The sequence below is a fragment of the Physcomitrium patens genome, chromosome 1, assembly GCF_059467195.1.
Source record: "Physcomitrium patens ecotype Gransden chromosome 1, ASM5946719v1, whole genome shotgun sequence".
In the NCBI taxonomy this organism is placed as follows: Eukaryota; Viridiplantae; Streptophyta; class Bryopsida; order Funariales; family Funariaceae; genus Physcomitrium; species Physcomitrium patens.
The window spans coordinates 15327034-15352397 of record NC_143410.1 but is presented as its reverse complement, the minus strand read 5'-3'; the positions used below and the strand labels follow the sequence as shown (position 1 = coordinate 15352397).

At 44.0% G+C, this 25364-nt stretch overlaps 2 protein-coding genes across 2 annotated transcripts; one reads left to right on the top strand and one right to left on the bottom strand.

Annotated features, from left to right (window-relative positions):
* Positions 1-534: 534 nt before the first annotated feature.
* On the top strand, positions 535-10437 carry LOC112283258 (serine/threonine-protein phosphatase BSL3). Its single transcript, XM_090250896.1, has 20 exons — positions 535-1251; positions 2706-2766; positions 3037-3115; positions 3438-3612; positions 3842-3941; positions 4246-4315; positions 4428-4529; positions 4913-4994; positions 5243-5422; positions 5663-5921; positions 6156-6438; positions 6733-6906; positions 7041-7279; positions 7588-7672; positions 8264-8362; positions 8789-8988; positions 9160-9235; positions 9377-9512; positions 9806-9945; positions 10223-10437. Exons 1-20 carry the CDS (start codon positions 825-827, stop codon positions 10304-10306), a joined length of 3051 nt encoding a protein of 1016 aa, XP_090107022.1. The 5' UTR covers positions 535-824; the 3' UTR covers positions 10307-10437.
* Positions 10438-12337: 1900 nt separating this feature from the next.
* On the bottom strand, positions 12338-22236 carry LOC112287603 (serine/threonine-protein phosphatase BSL3). Its single transcript, XM_024530762.3, has 20 exons — positions 21520-22236; positions 20005-20065; positions 19656-19734; positions 19159-19333; positions 18830-18929; positions 18456-18525; positions 18242-18343; positions 17777-17858; positions 17349-17528; positions 16849-17107; positions 16332-16614; positions 15864-16037; positions 15491-15729; positions 15098-15182; positions 14411-14509; positions 13785-13984; positions 13538-13613; positions 13261-13396; positions 12828-12967; positions 12338-12550 (listed from the first exon to the last, which is right to left on the bottom strand). Exons 1-20 carry the CDS (start codon positions 21944-21946, stop codon positions 12467-12469), a joined length of 3051 nt encoding a protein of 1016 aa, XP_024386530.1. The 5' UTR covers positions 21947-22236; the 3' UTR covers positions 12338-12466.
* Between the last annotated feature and the right edge of the window lie 3128 nt (positions 22237-25364).

Here is a 25364-nt window from a genome sequence, read left to right as displayed (position 1 = left end):
ATCGCACCAACAGTTTTTCAAACAAGACATTGTAGCAGAGCAACAATGTTACAACCGACAGAAAAACTAGCTCTACAACAAGTATCTCCTAAGAGAAAATTATCCCGACAGAAATATGAACAGCATAAAAAACGAAACCCAACTTTTAAAAAAAAGAAAAAAAACTGATACAAAAACAAACTTAAAACAGAAGAATGATAAGCACGATATATATCATATTCCAAAGAGGAAAGCACAGGCAGGATTTCAGAACGGCAAAAAACCAGACCAATACAACGTGACGCACAAAAAACACACAACAAAAAACTACAATATTTCAACAACGCATGAAATCAATTAACCAAAACTAATCAGGGCACATGAAAACAACCTCCCCTAAATGACTCAAAAGCCGGGGCCGGCGCCAGGGCCGGGGGGCAGAAGATCCGGGCCCGCGATGCGAAAGGGGGCAGGGGGCCAGGGGGGTGGTCCAGTGGAGCAAAGGCGTCGAGCAGAGGGGGAGTCGGGGAAGGGAAGAGAATGGGAGCGAAGCCCCCGTTTGCGAGCGAGGCCTTGCGAGGGAGGGAGGCATACCAGCGACACCACAGTACCAACACACCACACCACACGACGAGGCTCGCCTCGATCGCTGCCGCTCCGCTTTCCCCCTTCCTTCCTTGTCCACCTCACTCTGCTTCCGATCCTCGCCGCTTTGCGTCGCGCGGTGGAGTGTGGCGAAAGGCGCCCGCGCCGGAGTCTCGACGGAGGATCGCGGTTGAGTCGATGGAAGCGGAGCGGCGGAATGGTCGTCGCAGGAATTGAGGCTCGGAGGTTTAGATAGGGATATGGAAGCCGGGGCGGGAATGGGACGAGATGCGGCGGTGTCCAAGAGCGAGGCCAACGGGAAGAGCAGCAGCAGCAGCGCCAACGGGAGCGCCAACGGGGAGGCGGTAGGAGGAGAGAACATAGAGGAGATGCCATCGTCTTCCCCATCTGCTGCGCAAGCAGTGGCGGGGCGGCAGCAGGTGGCGATGGCCACGTTGCCGCGACCCGCGCCAGCGTTCCGAATGGTGAGCGCCGTGATCGAGAAGAAGGAGGATGGACCGGGGCCGCGTTGCGGGCACACGTTGACGGCCGTGGCAGCGGTTGGGGAGGAAGGGACGCCGGGATACGTCGGTCCGAGATTGATTTTGTTCGGGGGCGCGACTGCGTTGGAGGGGAATTCGTCCGCCGCGGGCGGACCTCAGACTGCTGCTGCTGGTGCCGGCATTCGTAAGATTTCGAGCTCTGTTTTGCCTCCCTCTCTCATTTTCGATTGTTTTAGAGCCTCATGGACGGGGTTCGGTTGTTGTATCGAGTTGTCGAATTAGCGTTGGGCATTGAAATTTCTCTCCCCTTAGCCGAAAAGCGTAGGCGCACAGATTTGCATCGCGGAAGGGAGCGCTGAGAATCCCGGATGTTGAGTGTCTGAGGAACAAGAGCAGCTCACAGCTCGTGTTGAGCGGCAGCTGGCTGGTTGCGAAGATTTTTCTAGGGCTAAGAGTGTGATATTTTAGGGGTGAATACGAAGGTGAGCGTTTCGAGGAAGCCTAAAGTTCTAGAGGAGGGGCCGTGTTTTATGATTACTGTTTTGAGTACAATGGCGGAGCCGGTATGAGAAGAACCTGTAGCTCATTGGACGGATTCGCCAACCCGGTTTCCCTTCATGAGTGGACTTTGAGGATTTTGAAGGCGTGACGATTGGAAGGCTGGATTACTGCTGTAATGGAGGGCTTTGGCGGTTAATTTCAATGGTCGATCGTTTTGAATAGGCTACGATGGTGCTGCGTGTGCAGATCTGTTTAGGTTTTGGCACTATTTTAGTCAAGGGACTTGGAATGTGTTGGACTTGTAGAGGTTGAAGCGGAGTTTTGAGCGGGATAGGAGATTGAGCGTTTCAAGAAGCACTTGGTGTTGATTCACGCCCTATGATCCGTTCGACCCTCGCAGCTCTATTCCGCGGTGAAGTTTTAGTTCTGTATTTGAATTCGTATCCCATAGCAATCACTCATAGAAGCTTGTCAGCGCTAGGGCTTAAACCTCATACCCTAAGAAACGGTGGGTACGGAGAAGATTCAGGTGCTGATGGTAATACTGAATTACCAGAACCGCATAAGTCCGGCATATCCTGTACCGTGAGCATCTTTGCAAATCCCTGCAGATGGTAGTTTAGTTCCGAAGGTCAGTGTCCTCTGGAGTTAGCAAGACTGTTGGGAGATGTCGTTCGCAATCCTGGATAGATAGATCGGAGGATGGGCAACTGTGAGCTATGTGGGCTCCTTGGCTGTGGGTGATGGATCTCAGAGATTCAAATGCGTTGGACTTCTGCTAGGGTTCGTGACGAGAGGTGTTACTGGAGGTCGCTGCAGGAGGGGGGTTTTACGCCTCTGCTAGAGATTGACAGCAGTGTTTACAGGATATACATGGATGCAGTATGATGAGAGTGATAGTGAGACCTGCAACCTCAAAGGTTGTGGAGGTGATCGTGCGTTCCTGCTAGGATGGGCTGGTACAGTTATCGATGGTGGAATGCATGCAATGAAAAGCCCATTTGAAGTGTCGGTGGTGGAATGGAAGTTAGGCTCCTCGTCAGATTCATGTGTCGTCTTGATCTCAACTGGTCCGAGCGTGATGTTGGATGAGCGGTGAGAGGAGTTTTCTGAGATGTGTGGTTAATTTTGTGACAGGGTTGGCGGGTGCAACCGCAGACGTGCACTGTTATGACGTGACTAGCAGAAAATGGTCAAGGTGAGTGACCCAAGTTTGTGAGAGGAAGATTATGTTGCTCAGTTTTACATGTGTTGCTGTCAGAGCTCTTGTTTTTTTCTCTTACGGCGCTAGTTTTGTCTCGATTGTCGGGCTATCGAGATCCCCAAGGGCCATGGAGAGAGAAGTAACAATAGTATTGGCAGGTGGTGGGCACGCGTGTTGTATTTTGGGTCATTGTTTGTAGATGTGTAGTGATATCCTGCTTCCTTTTACTTTGTAATGAAAGTAGGGCTGTGCTGTGTCGTGCAGACTCATTCCTGTTGGGGACCCACCTTCTCCGCGAGCAGCGCATGCAGCCACAGCGGTGGGAACCATGGTTGTTATCCAGGTATGCGACCGCGTTTTATGGCTTTCCAGTGGTAATGATAGAGTTGCCAATGGCTTCTGCATTTCGCTTATTTAGTCCTGATGATCCTTCTCGTGATGTACTTCTGGTGTCTGCGGAGCACGTCGGTTTGGTTTCAAAAGTTTCATGTCTAGTTTTTGAAAGGAAACATTATAATGAGGCGTAATTTATCAGAAATTTCAGTTTCAATATTGGCACGCGATGCTTCTATCGCAAAGTGTTCCACGTTTTGGAAGACCATGGTTGATGATACTTTTGCTGAGTGAAAGGTTGTGGTTGGATGTATCTATGCTCTTGTGAGCAGGGAGGAATCGGACCGGCAGGATTGTCAACAGACGACCTTCACGTACTGGATCTAACTCAGGCGAAGCCCCGGTGGCACAGGGTGGTGGTCCAAGGAGCGGGGCCAGGGCCTCGGTATGGGCATGTGATGTCGTTGGTGGGGCAGCGGTTTCTTTTATCTATTAGTGGGAACGACGGTGAGCTGGTGCTTGGACAGGAGGGACAGTTGTGACGTTTGTGGGAAATTTTGTGTCAATTATCGTGTAACCAAGTATTAGTTTTCTCGCGGTGCGAAGTGCCGTGGTTTTCCTTGTGTTACTTGCAACAGAGTAATACGTGATCTCTGTATGGTTGTCTTCACGTCATGTTGTGTTGTGGCTTTGTACCTTCGAATATACTCGCTTACTGATCAAGGGTTGGACACAGGCAAGCGACCCCTAGCAGACGTGTGGGCTTTGGATACAGCAGCTAAGCCGTACGAGTGGAGGAAGCTTGATCCAGAGGGAGAGGGCCCTCCTCCATGCATGTAACCATCGACTCTCTGGAGATGTCTTTGTCGTCCTGAATGCCCCTCATCCGTGTGGAATGTTTGCAATGTAAATGTAGGAATAATTGTATCAGTAAGGCCACAGTGAGCCTAGGCTTATCTATGTTGTACATCTGTCTTTGCGCGCGAAAAATGGAGGGTTTTGATTTTCCTGGAAAGCTCGGCTTCCTGTGTATTAGTACCGTTTGTAATGGTGCTGTGATTTACACGTGGTGGGGCTGTTCGTCTTGAGCAAGAGAATGGTTAGAGGTTGTGTTGATAGTGAAGCATTTGATGGTTGCAGGTATGCGACTGCATGTGCGCGATCAGATGGTCTGCTTCTTCTTTGTGGTGGGAGGGACGCAAACAGCGTGGTATGCTGCGATGTGTTTAACGCTTGTGACATAAATTTGTTCCTGCGGCAGTTGAGGCATAGATGTAAGTGGGCTGTATTTTTTGAGTGAAGTGTGGAATTCGTGAGTGCAGCCCTTGGATACTGCTTACGGGCTTGCAAAACATCGAGACGGGCGGTGGGAGTGGGCAGTAGCTCCTGGAATAGCGCCATCAGCACGTTATCAGCATGCTGCGGTACGTGGCTCCATGATACTGGAGTGCTTGTGTTGCAGACAAGCGCATGTGATGCATATTAAGAAAGTGCATTTTGAGGATGCCTGTGAGCAGTATCGGCTAGGAAACTTGTTGGTGTGAAGTGTAGTCATCATAGCAAGGCAGAGGAATTAACCCAACAACCTCGGTTGTGTTAAGTCATGCGGCCATTCATCTTCGTTTGGTTGTAACGCTTGATTGATAGCAAGAATTTTGTTCGACAAGGGTGTACAAAGCGTTGTGACTGAGAAGTTGCAACTTGAGGGTGGATTCATTAGTCTTCTGCCTGAAATGGCTTTGGTCGAAATTGGTTTTCTTGGTATGTCGTCCATGTCTCTCACTCTAGTAGTGCATTGTTTTGACAGGTTTTTGTGAATGCTAGGCTCCATGTTTCTGGGGGCGCCTTAGGAGGAGGTCGTATGGTTGAAGATGAGTCCAGTGTTGCAGGTTGGGTGAATTTCTCTTTTTTGCCAGGCACTGAAGCGATGGCACGTTGAATCATAGTATTATGTGGAGAATGGCTCTTTTCTTTGCATTTTTCAGTGAAGTTGTAAATTGTGCAGATATGTGATGAATGGAGAGCCATTGTTGTTGCAATGTTTACACGGCTCTTTCAGTTGCGTGTAATGTGCATTGTTTAGGCTGTTTGGCAGTACAATGAGACGGACATCTTTTTTTGTTGGTGGTGTGCGCAGTATTAGATACAGCTGCCGGTGTATGGTGCGATAAGAAGGCGGTAGTGAATAGTCCACGATCTGGGAGGTTTTCTCAGGACGTGGCTGGTGGGGATGCTATCCTTGAGCTGACCAGACGATGTCGACATGCAGCAGCGTCCGTTGGTGACCATATTTATTTGTATGGTGGTCTAAGAGGAGGTGCTCTTCTTTAACGGAATTTTATTGCTCTAGGAAGTGAAACTGAATTTGATCTGCAATTTGAGATTTTTTGTTTTTTTTTTTTTTTTTTGTGCAAGTGTTGTGACAACGCGTGTGTGATAATGTCGTAGTTTATGGAGATCCTCAATTTCCTTCGGGAAACTTCAGCTGTCGAGTAGGTGCGTAATTTGATCTAGACAGTTGTGGTATTGATTCAGCTGTTGTGGTGTTTCTGTACAGGTGTTTTGTTGGATGATTTGTTAGTAGCAGAGGATCTAGCTGCTGCAGAAACGACGTCAGCAGCATTGCATCAGGCTGCTCTGCATTCGTCAGCGCCTTCATCTCAGCCTAATAGTATTTCCAGTGCCAAAGCTGTTGGTGATGGGCGACAGAAGACGGCAGATGGGTCAGTTATGATGGGGAGCCCCGTAGCAGCGCCTGCAGCCGGAGATGCAACGATGGATATCAGTACAGAGAATGCCTTGGCTCATGGACATCGGTGAGTGTTTTGCGTTTGGACTTTGGAGAGGATGCTCAGCGTTCTGCCCTCTTTTTCCCGTTTCGCCTCGCGTGCAAACCTAGTGGTTGGATGTTCTCCTCTCTTGGTCTGATGTTTCTCGAATGTGTCCGTTTAGATCCAGCAGGGATGCCCCAGGGTGATTATGTAGGATCTTGGGGTCGATAAGTTCGCCTGAGTTTGTCAACGTTCTGAAAGGCTGGATGTATTTTTCAGGAGCGAGAGAAAAGGAGTAGAGTCACTGGTAGAGGCATCGGCAGCAGAAGCAGAGGCTATCAGCAATGCGCTGAAGGCGGCAGAAGCGAAAGCTGCAGCGTGTCGAGATACGAATGAGGACGTTGAGGATGGAGCCCCGGATAGGGATCGTGGCGCGGAAGCCACTCCAAGTGGCGAATCACCCATGACACCTGCAGCAGGTTCAATGGGATTGAACAAGTTGGCTCATGCGGATGGAGCCCTTACTACACCACCTACAGGCGTCAGGCTTCATCACAGAGCAGTAAGGACCTGAACATTGTGGTTGCTGTGCATAGTGAGGCAGAGCAGTTGAATTGGAAGTAGGACTTTTTTGAATGAACTTGGCATTGAGAAAGTGTTGCTTGCAAAGACGTTTTTTTGGGAGTGCATGGGTGTATGTAGGCTGTAAGTTGAAGGAGAATTGAATTGAATGCGGAGGTGGAGGCAAAACCGAGCTCGCAACGGTGATGTTTGATATGCCGCATGGCAATATGCAATAATTATGGTGAGTGATATGGTTGTCCATCGGGTTGATGTGATGGGCGTGCGGCTGCAGGTAGTGGTGGCAGCTGAATCTGGAGGTGCGTTGGGAGGGCTGGTCAGGCAGCTATCTATCGACCAATTTGAGAACGAAGGTCGGCGAGTTAGTTATGGAACTACCCCAAATAGTGCGATGTTAGCAAGGCGGCTTCTCGACCGTCAAATGTCTATGGCTAGTGTTCAGAAGAAGGTGAGTTGTTTGCGATTCCATCTTTGTAGTATTGTGGGGGAGGAAAAAAAAAATGCGGAGCAGAGTGATCTTGAACGGGGTCCAGTTCATGTATGTGGAGTCATTCATGGCGCAGTTGTATTCGTTGTTGTCAGGTGTTGGCGTACTTGCTGAAGCCTCGAGGTTGGAAGCCGCCTGTAAAGAGGCAATTTTTCATGGACTGCAACGAGATTGCTGAGCTTTGTGATGCGGCGGAACGATTGTTTAGTCAAGAATCAAGTGTGTTGCAAATAAGAGCTCCTGTGAAGATATTTGGAGATCTTCATGGACAATTTGGTGATTTGATGCGTCTGTTCGATGAATATGGATCTCCTTCTACAGCAGGAGACATTACGTGAGTATTTGGGTGTAACTGGGTTTCTATCCAAAGTGTTTCTGTTAGCAGTTGGGTTTTGATAGGCGTGTTGGCTCCTGGGTGATTGTGGATGGGGATGTGTGTTTCTTCAATTTAGTGATGGGGAGGCATGGTTGGAATCACTGACCTTTTGGGCACATGCAGTTGCTTATTGGAAGAGGAAGCAATGTTTCGATATCTGTCGATGTGGATCTAATTTGATTCGGAGGGAGCTTCGGTCGTGGGTTGTAAATGCAAGTTGCGTGTAGTTAGGTGATGGCTAACTACGTGGTGTGTTAAACTTGCAGATATATTGATTATCTTTTCTTGGGAGATTATGTTGATCGGGGGCAGCATAGCTTAGAAACTATCACTCTTTTACTTGCTCTGAAGGTACGATTCTATCTGCTATTCATTTATACCTATCCCCGCCCCCCCCCCCCCCCCCCCCGTTAGTGCACACCAATAGGTCTAAAGCCTATTCCTGGGTTCAGCTACTAAGGTGGCTAGTAGCTCCCAGGCTTGGGGGTTTTACATATTTCTCGCATCGTTCTGGTAGTATCGCACTTGAGGAATTAAGAAAGTGCATGGTGGGACCTATCAGTAGACGGTATCTCGACTTGTAATGCACCGCGGGCCCCTATCCATGTTAAACCTGGCAGAGTTGACCTCTGGAGTGTTGAACACCAGGGGTGCATGGGGCTAGGTTTCACCAATTTGGAGTTCAAGAATGAATTGGTAGATCCTTGATTAGAGCAATACGGTCGTTTTAAGCTATTTTCAGCATTATGAGGATGCGTAGAAAGTTCGTCGGTCGCCCCCTGGCCGAAGGAAAGGAGGGAAAAAGAAAAGCCCAAATAGTCTTGGTGAGGGGCTGGACATTAGGACCCTCTGATAAAGAGGGTAATGGGGTGTTGGTTCCTCAGATTTCTGACCTGTATTTAAGTCGTTGACACAGGTAAGGTGGCTTGTGTTGTTTGGCAGATTGAGTATCCAAATAATGTACATCTTATTCGTGGAAATCATGAAGCTGCTGATATAAATGCTCTGTTTGGGTTTCGCATCGAATGCATCGAGCGTATGGTACGTCGGCATTCGAACCATTTTAGGGGGTTGTGTAATTTGCAGCATGCAGCCATGTTTACGCTGAGGAGTTTGCTCTGTGGGTTGCTGTAGCTCTGCAGTACCTCGTTGTGCACATTTGGACATTTTGTGCGGTGCACTTGCACATCGAAGTTTTAATATGAGAAATGGGTTGTCAAATTTTGAGTATAAACCATGAGTGGGTGAAGTTAGACGAGCCTTCCATTAGGATTGTGTAGAGCGCTTTTCACATTCTTGCTGTTCGTGTGCGTTTGAGATACTAGACGACATTATGTCGATTACATTGCTGCTACTTGCATCATGTAAAGAGTAATCACGTTTCATGCAGGATGGTTGGACGGTCTGTCGGTAGGATTTGGTGTAGTTGGTGTAGTACTCATTTGATACTGGCATGGTGATGCTTAGGGTGAGCGTGATGGAATATGGGCTTGGCAACGCATCAACCAACTGTTCAACTGGCTGCCGCTTGCTGCCCTTATAGAGAAGAAGATTATCTGCATGCATGGAGGAATCGGGAGATCGATCAATCACCTACATCAAATTGAATCCCTGCAACGGCCCATCACTATGGAAGCGGGCTCTGTTGTGCTTATGGACCTTCTTTGGTACGGTGTCATATCTCTTCAGTACGGATACTAATTCTTGTGCGAAGAGTCTAATTCTGTCGCGATGTGCCGATATGATCGTCCGCGAATCGCTCAAGTAGCATGCAACGAAGGTGCAGCATACAATCATGTGGCAAGTGCCGATCTGAGCAACAATGGTGGTTTTTGCAGGTCTGATCCAACAGAGAATGATAGTGTGGAGGGCCTGCGACCAAACGCACGAGGCCCAGGGCTAGTGACCTTTGGGGTGAGTTGTAGCTCCACTGATTCTCGGTGTTGATTCGCGTGAAGCGGTTGTGACTCGCGCTTCGTCTGACTGTCGATGATTGAAGTACGTAGGGAATTCTGGAATTCCATTTGCTCATATTCCTGATGTGGTCTGTTGCAGCCGGACCGTGTCATGGAGTTTTGTAAAAATAATGACCTTCAACTTATTGTGCGGGCACATGAGTGCGTGATGGACGGGTTTGAGCGTTTTGCTCAAGGGCACCTAATTACTCTGTTTTCTGCTACGAATTACTGCGGTAAGGATGGAGGTTTGCCATATTGGATACACGCATAGGCTTTGAGGGTGTTCTTAGTTTTGTATCGCTCCAGTTGGTTTAAACTTAGGTCTGAGCCTATGAAAGTATGGACATGACTAGCAGTAGGTGCATGAAAGTGCAGTGTAGCGTGAGACGGTGCTGCTGTTAAGAAGCAGAAGTTTGGTATGTGTTAAAACTATTTGAATGAGACTTCTGGCTGTGGCGAGTTTGTGCGACTTGATATCCTACCAGTTTTACTGAGCGATTTCAATACTGTTTGTGGTTGATACTAGGCACTGCCAACAATGCGGGTGCAATTTTGGTTTTGGGAAGGGACTTGGTGGTGGTGCCGAAGCTAATCCATCCCATCCCTCCTGCCATCACGTCCCCTGAATCGTCACCAGAGCGGCATCTTGAAGACACGTGGATGCAGGTATTTGCGTGTTGTGCAATCTATCCTGCTTTGTTCGTTTAGTTATTTTTGTTATGTTATGTTTTGTTTTTTGTTTTTCTTTTTGGAGTGATGACTTCTTGCTGTTTCTAGCTGTGTGTTTTTGAAGTCCATGTTCCAAGTGCAGTGGGCATGCCAAGCCCCAAGTCTTACGGAAGGTGGGACATAAGATAAAGTGTGTGTTTGGTCGATGGTAGCCTTTGATGTTTCCAGCAACGGTTGTATGGCCTGACAATATGGTTCGACCTGATATTGGCAGGAATTGAATGTGCAAAGGCCGCCTACTCCCACTCGAGGGCGACCGCAAGCGGGAAATGATCGGGGTTCTTTAGCCTGGATTTGATGGTTAGAGTAGATTTGGCTATATGTAGGGCAAGTCACCTTATGGTGGAGATTAGTTTGAGGATTGTAGGTTTTGTAAAGTATGCCAATGTGCACTGCTTTAGGAATAACAAGTCACTTCCGGTTCCTATTCCTGGGCTTGCATGGTCACTTCTGTTGCATTTATTTTTGTTGTACAAAATTTGGGTTTGTGAGGACTCTCAATTTTTGGGCAAGAGTCCAATATCTAATCGTATTTAGGAGGAAAAAAGGACATTTAAAAACATATAGAAACTATATCACAATTTAATGACATATAACTTTGATTGGCACAGTTCTTATAGATGGAAGTATTGACATGAAAATAGATTATCAAACATATGTTGAACGTTTCACAATATTACATTAGCAAGGTAGAGGCAATAGAAAAAATATCATGAAGAATTAGAGATTCTAAGAAGAAATAATGTCTAATAAAACTCCAATGAAATATTTTTGATTAATAATTTGATAACAACTAAGTCTATAATCATTGAGATGTCAAATCAAAAGTTGCCCTTGCAAATTTGGATATATCTTAATGCATCAAATATTTTTACTATCATTTGGTGGTGGTTGTATTTACTATTCTTATTTGATAAGAAGAGATTTTTATTTCATGTTCATGGCATTCATGTATTGTATAGTATCTAGTGATGTTATGGCATCATAATTAGTGTGGAGTTTAAGTAAATATTTTTCATTGCGGCTATACAAGTTAGAAAAGTGTTAGAAGCTGTAAAATAATTTAAGATATGAAGTGTTGAATTTAATGTTTTGGATATTGAATTGTAACATTAGTATTGCGATGGAGTACAATGATTCTAGATAGGGTTGTCATGGGCCAAAATTGTTCAGACTTGGAAACCTTGTACTAGTTATTTGTTTCCTTGATCATTACAAATTTTAATGCACAGTTGTTATCTGCCCAAGGTGATTACACCCGCATGCGATGGTGTTACTCGTTTGAGAAGCCTGTACTTGTCCATAGATAATACTTGCCAAAGTATTATGACGGCAAGATGTTAGAGGCACAAAAAGCAAGGAGATCATGTGCTATTATGAAGTCACCAAAATTAACAAGGACGTAGTAAGGTAGAAGGGTATTTAAGGATTGGAGAAAGCACAACATGGTTGTGGAAAATTAGTACAATACTTAGTGGATCCTAGGCAGCTGCACCACTAGCTAGGATATTGTTCGGCCAAAAACCATGTGATTCCAATTAAGTAATGGACAAAGCCTCAATTCTCTTCTTAATAATGGACATTTCACAATAAGCCAATATTTATAGCAGCTCTGAAATACCCCATATTGTTTAGTGTGTTGAGTTGTTGGACTTCTGAGAAATGGGTTCCTGGCTTATGTCTTTTGGTTCTAGACAAGGAACAACTTTTAACACTTTTCTAACTTGTATAGCCGCAATGAAAAATATTTACTTAAACTCCACACTAATTATGATGCCATAACATCACTAGATACTATACAATACATGAATGCCATGAACATGAAATAAAAATCTCTTCTTATCAAATAAGAATTGTAAATACAACCACCACCAAATGATAGTAAAAATATTTGATGCATTAAGATATATCCAAATTTGCAAGGGCAACTTTTGATTTGACATCTCAATGATTATAGACTTAGTTGTTATCAAATTATTAATCAAAAATATTTCATTGGAGTTTTATTAGACATTATTTCTTCTTAGAATCTCTAATTCTTCATGATATTTTTTCTATTGCCTCTACCTTGCTAATGTAATATTGTGAAACGTTCAACATATGTTTGATAATCTATTTTCATGTCAATACTTCCATCTATAAGAACTGTGCCAATCAAAGTTATATGTCATTAAATTGTGATATAGTTTCTATATGTTTTTAAATGTCCTTTTTTCCTCCTAAATACGATTAGATATTGGACTCTTGCCCAAAAATTGAGAGTCCTCACAAACCCAAATTTTGTACAACAAAAATAAATGCAACAGAAGTGACCATGCAAGCCCAGGAATAGGAACCGGAAGTGACTTGTTATTCCTAAAGCAGTGCACATTGGCATACTTTACAAAACCTACAATCCTCAAACTAATCTCCACCATAAGGTGACTTGCCCTACATATAGCCAAATCTACTCTAACCATCAAATCCAGGCTAAAGAACCCCGATCATTTCCCGCTTGCGGTCGCCCTCGAGTGGGAGTAGGCGGCCTTTGCACATTCAATTCCTGCCAATATCAGGTCGAACCATATTGTCAGGCCATACAACCGTTGCTGGAAACATCAAAGGCTACCATCGACCAAACACACACTTTATCTTATGTCCCACCTTCCGTAAGACTTGGGGCTTGGCATGCCCACTGCACTTGGAACATGGACTTCAAAAACACACAGCTAGAAACAGCAAGAAGTCATCACTCCAAAAAGAAAAACAAAAAACAAAACATAACATAACAAAAATAACTAAACGAACAAAGCAGGATAGATTGCACAACACGCAAATACCTGCATCCACGTGTCTTCAAGATGCCGCTCTGGTGACGATTCAGGGGACGTGATGGCAGGAGGGATGGGATGGATTAGCTTCGGCACCACCACCAAGTCCCTTCCCAAAACCAAAATTGCACCCGCATTGTTGGCAGTGCCTAGTATCAACCACAAACAGTATTGAAATCGCTCAGTAAAACTGGTAGGATATCAAGTCGCACAAACTCGCCACAGCCAGAAGTCTCATTCAAATAGTTTTAACACATACCAAACTTCTGCTTCTTAACAGCAGCACCGTCTCACGCTACACTGCACTTTCATGCACCTACTGCTAGTCATGTCCATACTTTCATAGGCTCAGACCTAAGTTTAAACCAACTGGAGCGATACAAAACTAAGAACACCCTCAAAGCCTATGCGTGTATCCAATATGGCAAACCTCCATCCTTACCGCAGTAATTCGTAGCAGAAAACAGAGTAATTAGGTGCCCTTGAGCAAAACGCTCAAACCCGTCCATCACGCACTCATGTGCCCGCACAATAAGTTGAAGGTCATTATTTTTACAAAACTCCATGACACGGTCCGGCTGCAACAGACCACATCAGGAATATGAGCAAATGGAATTCCAGAATTCCCTACGTACTTCAATCATCGACAGTCAGACGAAGCGCGAGTCACAACCGCTTCACGCGAATCAACACCGAGAATCAGTGGAGCTACAACTCACCCCAAAGGTCACTAGCCCTGGGCCTCGTGCGTTTGGTCGCAGGCCCTCCACACTATCATTCTCTGTTGGATCAGACCTGCAAAAACCACCATTGTTGCTCAGATCGGCACTTGCCACATGATTGTATGCTGCACCTTCGTTGCATGCTACTTGAGCGATTCGCGGACGATCATATCGGCACATCGCGACAGAATTAGACTCTTCGCACAAGAATTAGTATCCGTACTGAAGAGATATGACACCGTACCAAAGAAGGTCCATAAGCACAACAGAGCCCGCTTCCATAGTGATGGGCCGTTGCAGGGATTCAATTTGATGTAGGTGATTGATCGATCTCCCGATTCCTCCATGCATGCAGATAATCTTCTTCTCTATAAGGGCAGCAAGCGGCAGCCAGTTGAACAGTTGGTTGATGCGTTGCCAAGCCCATATTCCATCACGCTCACCCTAAGCATCACCATGCCAGTATCAAATGAGTACTACACCAACTACACCAAATCCTACCGACAGACCGTCCAACCATCCTGCATGAAACGTGATTACTCTTTACATGATGCAAGTAGCAGCAATGTAATCGACATAATGTCGTCTAGTATCTCAAACGCACACGAACAGCAAGAATGTGAAAAGCGCTCTACACAATCCTAATGGAAGGCTCGTCTAACTTCACCCACTCATGGTTTATACTCAAAATTTGACAACCCATTTCTCATATTAAAACTTCGATGTGCAAGTGCACCGCACAAAATGTCCAAATGTGCACAACGAGGTACTGCAGAGCTACAGCAACCCACAGAGCAAACTCCTCAGCGTAAACATGGCTGCATGCTGCAAATTACACAACCCCCTAAAATGGTTCGAATGCCGACGTACCATACGCTCGATGCATTCGATGCGAAACCCAAACAGAGCATTTATATCAGCAGCTTCATGATTTCCACGAATAAGATGTACATTATTTGGATACTCAATCTGCCAAACAACACAAGCCACCTTACCTGTGTCAACGACTTAAATACAGGTCAGAAATCTGAGGAACCAACACCCCATTACCCTCTTTATCAGAGGGTCCTAATGTCCAGCCCCTCACCAAGACTATTTGGGCTTTTCTTTTTCCCTCCTTTCCTTCGGCCAGGGGGCGACCGACGAACTTTCTACGCATCCTCATAATGCTGAAAATAGCTTAAAACGACCGTATTGCTCTAATCAAGGATCTACCAATTCATTCTTGAACTCCAAATTGGTGAAACCTAGCCCCATGCACCCCTGGTGTTCAACACTCCAGAGGTCAACTCTGCCAGGTTTAACATGGATAGGGGCCCGCGGTGCATTACAAGTCGAGATACCGTCTACTGATAGGTCCCACCATGCACTTTCTTAATTCCTCAAGTGCGATACTACCAGAACGATGCGAGAAATATGTAAAACCCCCAAGCCTGGGAGCTACTAGCCACCTTAGTAGCTGAACCCAGGAATAGGCTTTAGACCTATTGGTGTGCACTAACGGGGGGGGGGGGGGGGGCGGGGATAGGTATAAATGAATAGCAGATAGAATCGTACCTTCAGAGCAAGTAAAAGAGTGATAGTTTCTAAGCTATGCTGCCCCCGATCAACATAATCTCCCAAGAAAAGATAATCAATATATCTGCAAGTTTAACACACCACGTAGTTAGCCATCACCTAACTACACGCAACTTGCATTTACAACCCACGACCGAAGCTCCCTCCGAATCAAATTAGATCCACATCGACAGATATCGAAACATTGCTTCCTCTTCCAATAAGCAACTGCATGTGCCCAAAAGGTCAGTGATTCCAACCATGCCTCCCCATCACTAAATTGAAGAAACACACATCCCCATCCACAATCACCCAGGAGCCAACACGCCTATCAAAACCCAACTGCTAACAGAAACACTTTGGATAGAAACCCAGTTACACCCAAATACTCACGTAATGTCTCCTGCTGTAGAAGGAGATCCATATTCATCGAACAGACGCATCAAATCACCAAATTGTCCATGAAGATCTCCAAATATCTTCACAGGAGCTCTTATTTGCAACACACTTGATTCTTGACTAAACAATCGTTCCGCCGCATCACAAAGCTCAGCAATCTCGTTGCAGTCCATGAAAAATTGCCTCTTTACAGGCGGCTTCCAACCTCGAGGCTTCAGCAAGTACGCCAACACCTGACAACAACGAATACAACTGCGCCATGAATGACTCCACATACATGAACTGGACCCCGTTCAAGATCACTCTGCTCCGCATTTTTTTTTTCCTCCCCCACAATACTACAAAGATGGAATCGCAAACAACTCACCTTCTTCTGAACACTAGCCATAGACATTTGACGGTCGAGAAGCCGCCTTGCTAACATCGCACTATTTGGGGTAGTTCCATAACTAACTCGCCGACCTTCGTTCTCAAATTGGTCGATAGATAGCTGCCTGACCAGCCCTCCCAACGCACCTCCAGATTCAGCTGCCACCACTACCTGCAGCCGCACGCCCATCACATCAACCCGATGGACAACCATATCACTCACCATAATTATTGCATATTGCCATGCGGCATATCAAACATCACCGTTGCGAGCTCGGTTTTGCCTCCACCTCCGCATTCAATTCAATTCTCCTTCAACTTACAGCCTACATACACCCATGCACTCCCAAAAAAACGTCTTTGCAAGCAACACTTTCTCAATGCCAAGTTCATTCAAAAAAGTCCTACTTCCAATTCAACTGCTCTGCCTCACTATGCACAGCAACCACAATGTTCAGGTCCTTACTGCTCTGTGATGAAGCCTGACGCCTGTAGGTGGTGTAGTAAGGGCTCCATCCGCATGAGCCAACTTGTTCAATCCCATTGAACCTGCTGCAGGTGTCATGGGTGATTCGCCACTTGGAGTGGCTTCCGCGCCACGATCCCTATCCGGGGCTCCATCCTCAACGTCCTCATTCGTATCTCGACACGCTGCAGCTTTCGCTTCTGCCGCCTTCAGCGCATTGCTGATAGCCTCTGCTTCTGCTGCCGATGCCTCTACCAGTGACTCTACTCCTTTTCTCTCGCTCCTGAAAAATACATCCAGCCTTTCAGAACGTTGACAAACTCAGGCGAACTTATCGACCCCAAGATCCTACATAATCACCCTGGGGCATCCCTGCTGGATCTAAACGGACACATTCGAGAAACATCAGACCAAGAGAGGAGAACATCCAACCACTAGGTTTGCACGCGAGGCGAAACGGGAAAAAGAGGGCAGAACGCTGAGCATCCTCTCCAAAGTCCAAACGCAAAACACTCACCGATGTCCATGAGCCAAGGCATTCTCTGTACTGATATCCATCGTTGCATCTCCGGCTGCAGGCGCTGCTACGGGGCTCCCCATCATAACTGACCCATCTGCCGTCTTCTGTCGCCCATCACCAACAGCTTTGGCACTGGAAATACTATTAGGCTGAGATGAAGGCGCTGACGAATGCAGAGCAGCCTGATGCAATGCTGCTGACGTCGTTTCTGCAGCAGCTAGATCCTCTGCTACTAACAAATCATCCAACAAAACACCTGTACAGAAACACCACAACAGCTGAATCAATACCACAACTGTCTAGATCAAATTACGCACCTACTCGACAGCTGAAGTTTCCCGAAGGAAATTGAGGATCTCCATAAACTACGACATTATCACACACGCGTTGTCACAACACTTGCACAAAAAAAAAAAAAAAAAAACAAAAAATCTCAAATTGCAGATCAAATTCAGTTTCACTTCCTAGAGCAATAAAATTCCGTTAAAGAAGAGCACCTCCTCTTAGACCACCATACAAATAAATATGGTCACCAACGGACGCTGCTGCATGTCGACATCGTCTGGTCAGCTCAAGGATAGCATCCCCACCAGCCACGTCCTGAGAAAACCTCCCAGATCGTGGACTATTCACTACCGCCTTCTTATCGCACCATACACCGGCAGCTGTATCTAATACTGCGCACACCACCAACAAAAAAAGATGTCCGTCTCATTGTACTGCCAAACAGCCTAAACAATGCACATTACACGCAACTGAAAGAGCCGTGTAAACATTGCAACAACAATGGCTCTCCATTCATCACATATCTGCACAATTTACAACTTCACTGAAAAATGCAAAGAAAAGAGCCATTCTCCACATAATACTATGATTCAACGTGCCATCGCTTCAGTGCCTGGCAAAAAAGAGAAATTCACCCAACCTGCAACACTGGACTCATCTTCAACCATACGACCTCCTCCTAAGGCGCCCCCAGAAACATGGAGCCTAGCATTCACAAAAACCTGTCAAAACAATGCACTACTAGAGTGAGAGACATGGACGACATACCAAGAAAACCAATTTCGACCAAAGCCATTTCAGGCAGAAGACTAATGAATCCACCCTCAAGTTGCAACTTCTCAGTCACAACGCTTTGTACACCCTTGTCGAACAAAATTCTTGCTATCAATCAAGCGTTACAACCAAACGAAGATGAATGGCCGCATGACTTAACACAACCGAGGTTGTTGGGTTAATTCCTCTGCCTTGCTATGATGACTACACTTCACACCAACAAGTTTCCTAGCCGATACTGCTCACAGGCATCCTCAAAATGCACTTTCTTAATATGCATCACATGCGCTTGTCTGCAACACAAGCACTCCAGTATCATGGAGCCACGTACCGCAGCATGCTGATAACGTGCTGATGGCGCTATTCCAGGAGCTACTGCCCACTCCCACCGCCCGTCTCGATGTTTTGCAAGCCCGTAAGCAGTATCCAAGGGCTGCACTCACGAATTCCACACTTCACTCAAAAAATACAGCCCACTTACATCTATGCCTCAACTGCCGCAGGAACAAATTTATGTCACAAGCGTTAAACACATCGCAGCATACCACGCTGTTTGCGTCCCTCCCACCACAAAGAAGAAGCAGACCATCTGATCGCGCACATGCAGTCGCATACCTGCAACCATCAAATGCTTCACTATCAACACAACCTCTAACCATTCTCTTGCTCAAGACGAACAGCCCCACCACGTGTAAATCACAGCACCATTACAAACGGTACTAATACACAGGAAGCCGAGCTTTCCAGGAAAATCAAAACCCTCCATTTTTCGCGCGCAAAGACAGATGTACAACATAGATAAGCCTAGGCTCACTGTGGCCTTACTGATACAATTATTCCTACATTTACATTGCAAACATTCCACACGGATGAGGGGCATTCAGGACGACAAAGACATCTCCAGAGAGTCGATGGTTACATGCATGGAGGAGGGCCCTCTCCCTCTGGATCAAGCTTCCTCCACTCGTACGGCTTAGCTGCTGTATCCAAAGCCCACACGTCTGCTAGGGGTCGCTTGCCTGTGTCCAACCCTTGATCAGTAAGCGAGTATATTCGAAGGTACAAAGCCACAACACAACATGACGTGAAGACAACCATACAGAGATCACGTATTACTCTGTTGCAAGTAACACAAGGAAAACCACGGCACTTCGCACCGCGAGAAAACTAATACTTGGTTACACGATAATTGACACAAAATTTCCCACAAACGTCACAACTGTCCCTCCTGTCCAAGCACCAGCTCACCGTCGTTCCCACTAATAGATAAAAGAAACCGCTGCCCCACCAACGACATCACATGCCCATACCGAGGCCCTGGCCCCGCTCCTTGGACCACCACCCTGTGCCACCGGGGCTTCGCCTGAGTTAGATCCAGTACGTGAAGGTCGTCTGTTGACAATCCTGCCGGTCCGATTCCTCCCTGCTCACAAGAGCATAGATACATCCAACCACAACCTTTCACTCAGCAAAAGTATCATCAACCATGGTCTTCCAAAACGTGGAACACTTTGCGATAGAAGCATCGCGTGCCAATATTGAAACTGAAATTTCTGATAAATTACGCCTCATTATAATGTTTCCTTTCAAAAACTAGACATGAAACTTTTGAAACCAAACCGACGTGCTCCGCAGACACCAGAAGTACATCACGAGAAGGATCATCAGGACTAAATAAGCGAAATGCAGAAGCCATTGGCAACTCTATCATTACCACTGGAAAGCCATAAAACGCGGTCGCATACCTGGATAACAACCATGGTTCCCACCGCTGTGGCTGCATGCGCTGCTCGCGGAGAAGGTGGGTCCCCAACAGGAATGAGTCTGCACGACACAGCACAGCCCTACTTTCATTACAAAGTAAAAGGAAGCAGGATATCACTACACATCTACAAACAATGACCCAAAATACAACACGCGTGCCCACCACCTGCCAATACTATTGTTACTTCTCTCTCCATGGCCCTTGGGGATCTCGATAGCCCGACAATCGAGACAAAACTAGCGCCGTAAGAGAAAAAAACAAGAGCTCTGACAGCAACACATGTAAAACTGAGCAACATAATCTTCCTCTCACAAACTTGGGTCACTCACCTTGACCATTTTCTGCTAGTCACGTCATAACAGTGCACGTCTGCGGTTGCACCCGCCAACCCTGTCACAAAATTAACCACACATCTCAGAAAACTCCTCTCACCGCTCATCCAACATCACGCTCGGACCAGTTGAGATCAAGACGACACATGAATCTGACGAGGAGCCTAACTTCCATTCCACCACCGACACTTCAAATGGGCTTTTCATTGCATGCATTCCACCATCGATAACTGTACCAGCCCATCCTAGCAGGAACGCACGATCACCTCCACAACCTTTGAGGTTGCAGGTCTCACTATCACTCTCATCATACTGCATCCATGTATATCCTGTAAACACTGCTGTCAATCTCTAGCAGAGGCGTAAAACCCCCCTCCTGCAGCGACCTCCAGTAACACCTCTCGTCACGAACCCTAGCAGAAGTCCAACGCATTTGAATCTCTGAGATCCATCACCCACAGCCAAGGAGCCCACATAGCTCACAGTTGCCCATCCTCCGATCTATCTATCCAGGATTGCGAACGACATCTCCCAACAGTCTTGCTAACTCCAGAGGACACTGACCTTCGGAACTAAACTACCATCTGCAGGGATTTGCAAAGATGCTCACGGTACAGGATATGCCGGACTTATGCGGTTCTGGTAATTCAGTATTACCATCAGCACCTGAATCTTCTCCGTACCCACCGTTTCTTAGGGTATGAGGTTTAAGCCCTAGCGCTGACAAGCTTCTATGAGTGATTGCTATGGGATACGAATTCAAATACAGAACTAAAACTTCACCGCGGAATAGAGCTGCGAGGGTCGAACGGATCATAGGGCGTGAATCAACACCAAGTGCTTCTTGAAACGCTCAATCTCCTATCCCGCTCAAAACTCCGCTTCAACCTCTACAAGTCCAACACATTCCAAGTCCCTTGACTAAAATAGTGCCAAAACCTAAACAGATCTGCACACGCAGCACCATCGTAGCCTATTCAAAACGATCGACCATTGAAATTAACCGCCAAAGCCCTCCATTACAGCAGTAATCCAGCCTTCCAATCGTCACGCCTTCAAAATCCTCAAAGTCCACTCATGAAGGGAAACCGGGTTGGCGAATCCGTCCAATGAGCTACAGGTTCTTCTCATACCGGCTCCGCCATTGTACTCAAAACAGTAATCATAAAACACGGCCCCTCCTCTAGAACTTTAGGCTTCCTCGAAACGCTCACCTTCGTATTCACCCCTAAAATATCACACTCTTAGCCCTAGAAAAATCTTCGCAACCAGCCAGCTGCCGCTCAACACGAGCTGTGAGCTGCTCTTGTTCCTCAGACACTCAACATCCGGGATTCTCAGCGCTCCCTTCCGCGATGCAAATCTGTGCGCCTACGCTTTTCGGCTAAGGGGAGAGAAATTTCAATGCCCAACGCTAATTCGACAACTCGATACAACAACCGAACCCCGTCCATGAGGCTCTAAAACAATCGAAAATGAGAGAGGGAGGCAAAACAGAGCTCGAAATCTTACGAATGCCGGCACCAGCAGCAGCAGTCTGAGGTCCGCCCGCGGCGGACGAATTCCCCTCCAACGCAGTCGCGCCCCCGAACAAAATCAATCTCGGACCGACGTATCCCGGCGTCCCTTCCTCCCCAACCGCTGCCACGGCCGTCAACGTGTGCCCGCAACGCGGCCCCGGTCCATCCTCCTTCTTCTCGATCACGGCGCTCACCATTCGGAACGCTGGCGCGGGTCGCGGCAACGTGGCCATCGCCACCTGCTGCCGCCCCGCCACTGCTTGCGCAGCAGATGGGGAAGACGATGGCATCTCCTCTATGTTCTCTCCTCCTACCGCCTCCCCGTTGGCGCTCCCGTTGGCGCTGCTGCTGCTGCTCTTCCCGTTGGCCTCGCTCTTGGACACCGCCGCATCTCGTCCCATTCCCGCCCCGGCTTCCATATCCCTATCTAAACCTCCGAGCCTCAATTCCTGCGACGACCATTCCGCCGCTCCGCTTCCATCGACTCAACCGCGATCCTCCGTCGAGACTCCGGCGCGGGCGCCTTTCGCCACACTCCACCGCGCGACGCAAAGCGGCGAGGATCGGAAGCAGAGTGAGGTGGACAAGGAAGGAAGGGGGAAAGCGGAGCGGCAGCGATCGAGGCGAGCCTCGTCGTGTGGTGTGGTGTGTTGGTACTGTGGTGTCGCTGGTATGCCTCCCTCCCTCGCAAGGCCTCGCTCGCAAACGGGGGCTTCGCTCCCATTCTCTTCCCTTCCCCGACTCCCCCTCTGCTCGACGCCTTTGCTCCACTGGACCACCCCCCTGGCCCCCTGCCCCCTTTCGCATCGCGGGCCCGGATCTTCTGCCCCCCGGCCCGGGGTCCACGCCGCTGCACCGCCACCTTGTGTTGGTGGGTCGCATGTGTTTGTCTGTAGTCGGTGAGGCTTCTCCTTTGATGACGAGTATTGGGGGGGGGGGGGTTGACCCTGTCAATCTCACAATTGGTGATAAGTACGTCATACCGCCATCGTCTGCATCTGCGGCGTGTGTGTGTAAAATCACCGAAAATCTAGTTTGTGGACATTGTGAGCATCTGCTCATTTTTTAGATGTTCATTACTTTCTTACTTTGCAATTTTCTCCTTTTACTTGAATGTAATTTGGTGTTTTATGTGGATTTTAATGTTGCACAGAATGTTTATGCACTCGTGCTTGAATTTCTACATTCCAGTGATTGCCTTTGTTGGCATTAATCTTTTTTAGAATTTCCAACCTTTTTACATGTAAACTTTTGTTTATTATTGAATCATTTTAACGTTGTTTTGTATTGCACAATCAAATTGTATATTGTCGTCTTTCCTAAAAGAAAGTTGTCTTTCAGTATTGATACAAATTCAAAAAAACCCAAATAATATTTTATTCAACAAGAAACCCATGTTTTTTTTATATTATAACAATAATGGTAATAATTTATTATTATTATGAATTTAATTTTTTTTGAAAGGATTTTCAAAATAAGATTTTATAAAGAACCTCTTTAATAGTAATTATACAATTCACTTGATAATGTTTTTGATATCATATGCATACATTAAATATTTTCTATAAATTCTTGATAATATAAGAATTATTCAGAATTCTTTTGGATCTTACACTATTTTTCATAGATCTCTAAAAATGTCTACAATCTTCTAAAATACTCCATAAGATTTCAAAATAGGTTCTTTGTAGTTTAGAAGTCTTTAAGTATCTTTATGGTCTTCCATAAGCTTCTATAATTGCACAAGATTTTTAATTTTTTTTTTCATTCAAGTATAAATTCTTACAAAAAATTAGTTAAATGTCTATAAAAATCTTCATGTCTTAGAATCTCTTCATCAAGCTTTCATAGAATATAGTAATATTTTTAAAAAAGATTAGAAAAAAAAAAACTATGTTTCAATAAACACCACTATTTTTAAAACTTTCAAACTTATTTATTCATAGAGATATTATTTTAAATTTTTCTTAAAATTATTATATTAATATATTTTTTAAAAAATATAGTGGTTAAATTAATTAGAATATTTTAATTATAAATTTCAAAAAAAATAATATATTTATATATATTTTTTTATTTTGCTATAGTAGACACATTTAAATATATTATCATGGCACTAGATGATTTATAAATGACGATAAAAAAATTACAAATTTTCATTTTAATACACCGCAACTAAAACAATTAAATTATTCTAAATAAGTTAAAATTAGATAAATTATATTTTAAAAATAATACAATAGTATCAACACTTTAATGAAAGTTATTAGCTTTTAACAAAATATCCAAAGAATAATATGCTAGATAAGTTTAATAAAACAAGATTTGTTTTGTTTTGTTTTGTTTTTGTTTTTGTTTTTGTTTTTTTTTGTTTTGTTTTGTTTTTGTTTTTGTTTTTTCTTTTTTGTTTTGTTTTGTTTTGTTTTGTTTTTTTTTTTTTTTTCTTCTTTTTTTGTTTTGTTTTGTTTTTTTAAGCTTTATTCAACTAGCACAATTATTTCTATACTTGCATCATTTAAGATATCCTATGCAGATACCAAAGTAAAAAATTTAGTAATTCTTTTAAATTTTTTAATATTAACCAGGTTTGTATCCTTGTTAGAAAGAAATTTTGAATTTCTAAAAAACTCTGAAATATTTTTTTATTAAAATATGAATTAGACTTAAAAAAATAATGGAAAATAATATATATATTTTTGAAATATTACCTCTAAAATTTTATATTTATATATATATATATATATATATATGTATATATTAATTTTAAATGAATAATAGGTATTATTAATTAAAATAAAAAATCTTATTGTTAAATTATTTTTCTTAATTTCAAAGATGATATAAAAGATTTATTTTTTTAGTAATTCCAAATTTTAATATTTTTAGTGAATTTATTAAATAATTGAAATATATATATATATATATATATATATATATATATATATATATATATCAAAAAATTATATTAATAATTTCTAGTACTAATAGTAATGACTTATAGGAATAAGAATATTTAATATAAATTGATGCAACTAAATTTAAATACTTACTAAAGAATAAAAATAAAGAAAATAGTATTTTTTTAAAAAAGATTACTTTGGATTTTATTGCACATCATCAATTAATAAGAAAAATTTCTTGAAAATCAATAAGATCCAATTATCTTAGAAACTATATAATTAGATATTATAAGTTTATTTTTATTATTTTTTTCATATATTAAACTTGCATTATGTTTTATGATTTATATATCTATTAAAAATTAATATGAAGATAATTGAAAATACTTTCAGACCTTAATGCAAAAATAAAGACTTTGTAAATAAAAAAAAATACTAATTATTAAAATAAAATCCAAAAAATATTTTAATTATTGGTAGATAATTAGTTGAATAAGGCTTTTTGAAAATTTTTCACATTTTGAAGTAATAGTGGCAAATCAAATGTCAAATATTATTTTAAATGTCATCCAATTTGCTTCAAGTTTTATTATTTTTGGACCTTTAAAATTTGAATCACTTAATTTGATAATAGATTGGTCAAAATATATATTTTTTTTAAAGAATATACTGTTTAAAAGAAAAAATTAAATAAAAATAAAAATTTGACATTTAAAATGTAGTTTTTTATATGAGAAGCCAAAAACAATATAATTTTTGTAGTTTATATTACATAATGAAGAACCTCAATCAATAAAATTAAAAGAGATTTAGCTATCAAATATCATAAGTTTAAGAATGTGTTTAAAAGAATAATATTAATATATTATTAAGATATTGTTAGAGACAAGAAACAATAAATAAAAATAAAGAAGTGATATTTTTTTAAAAAAAGATG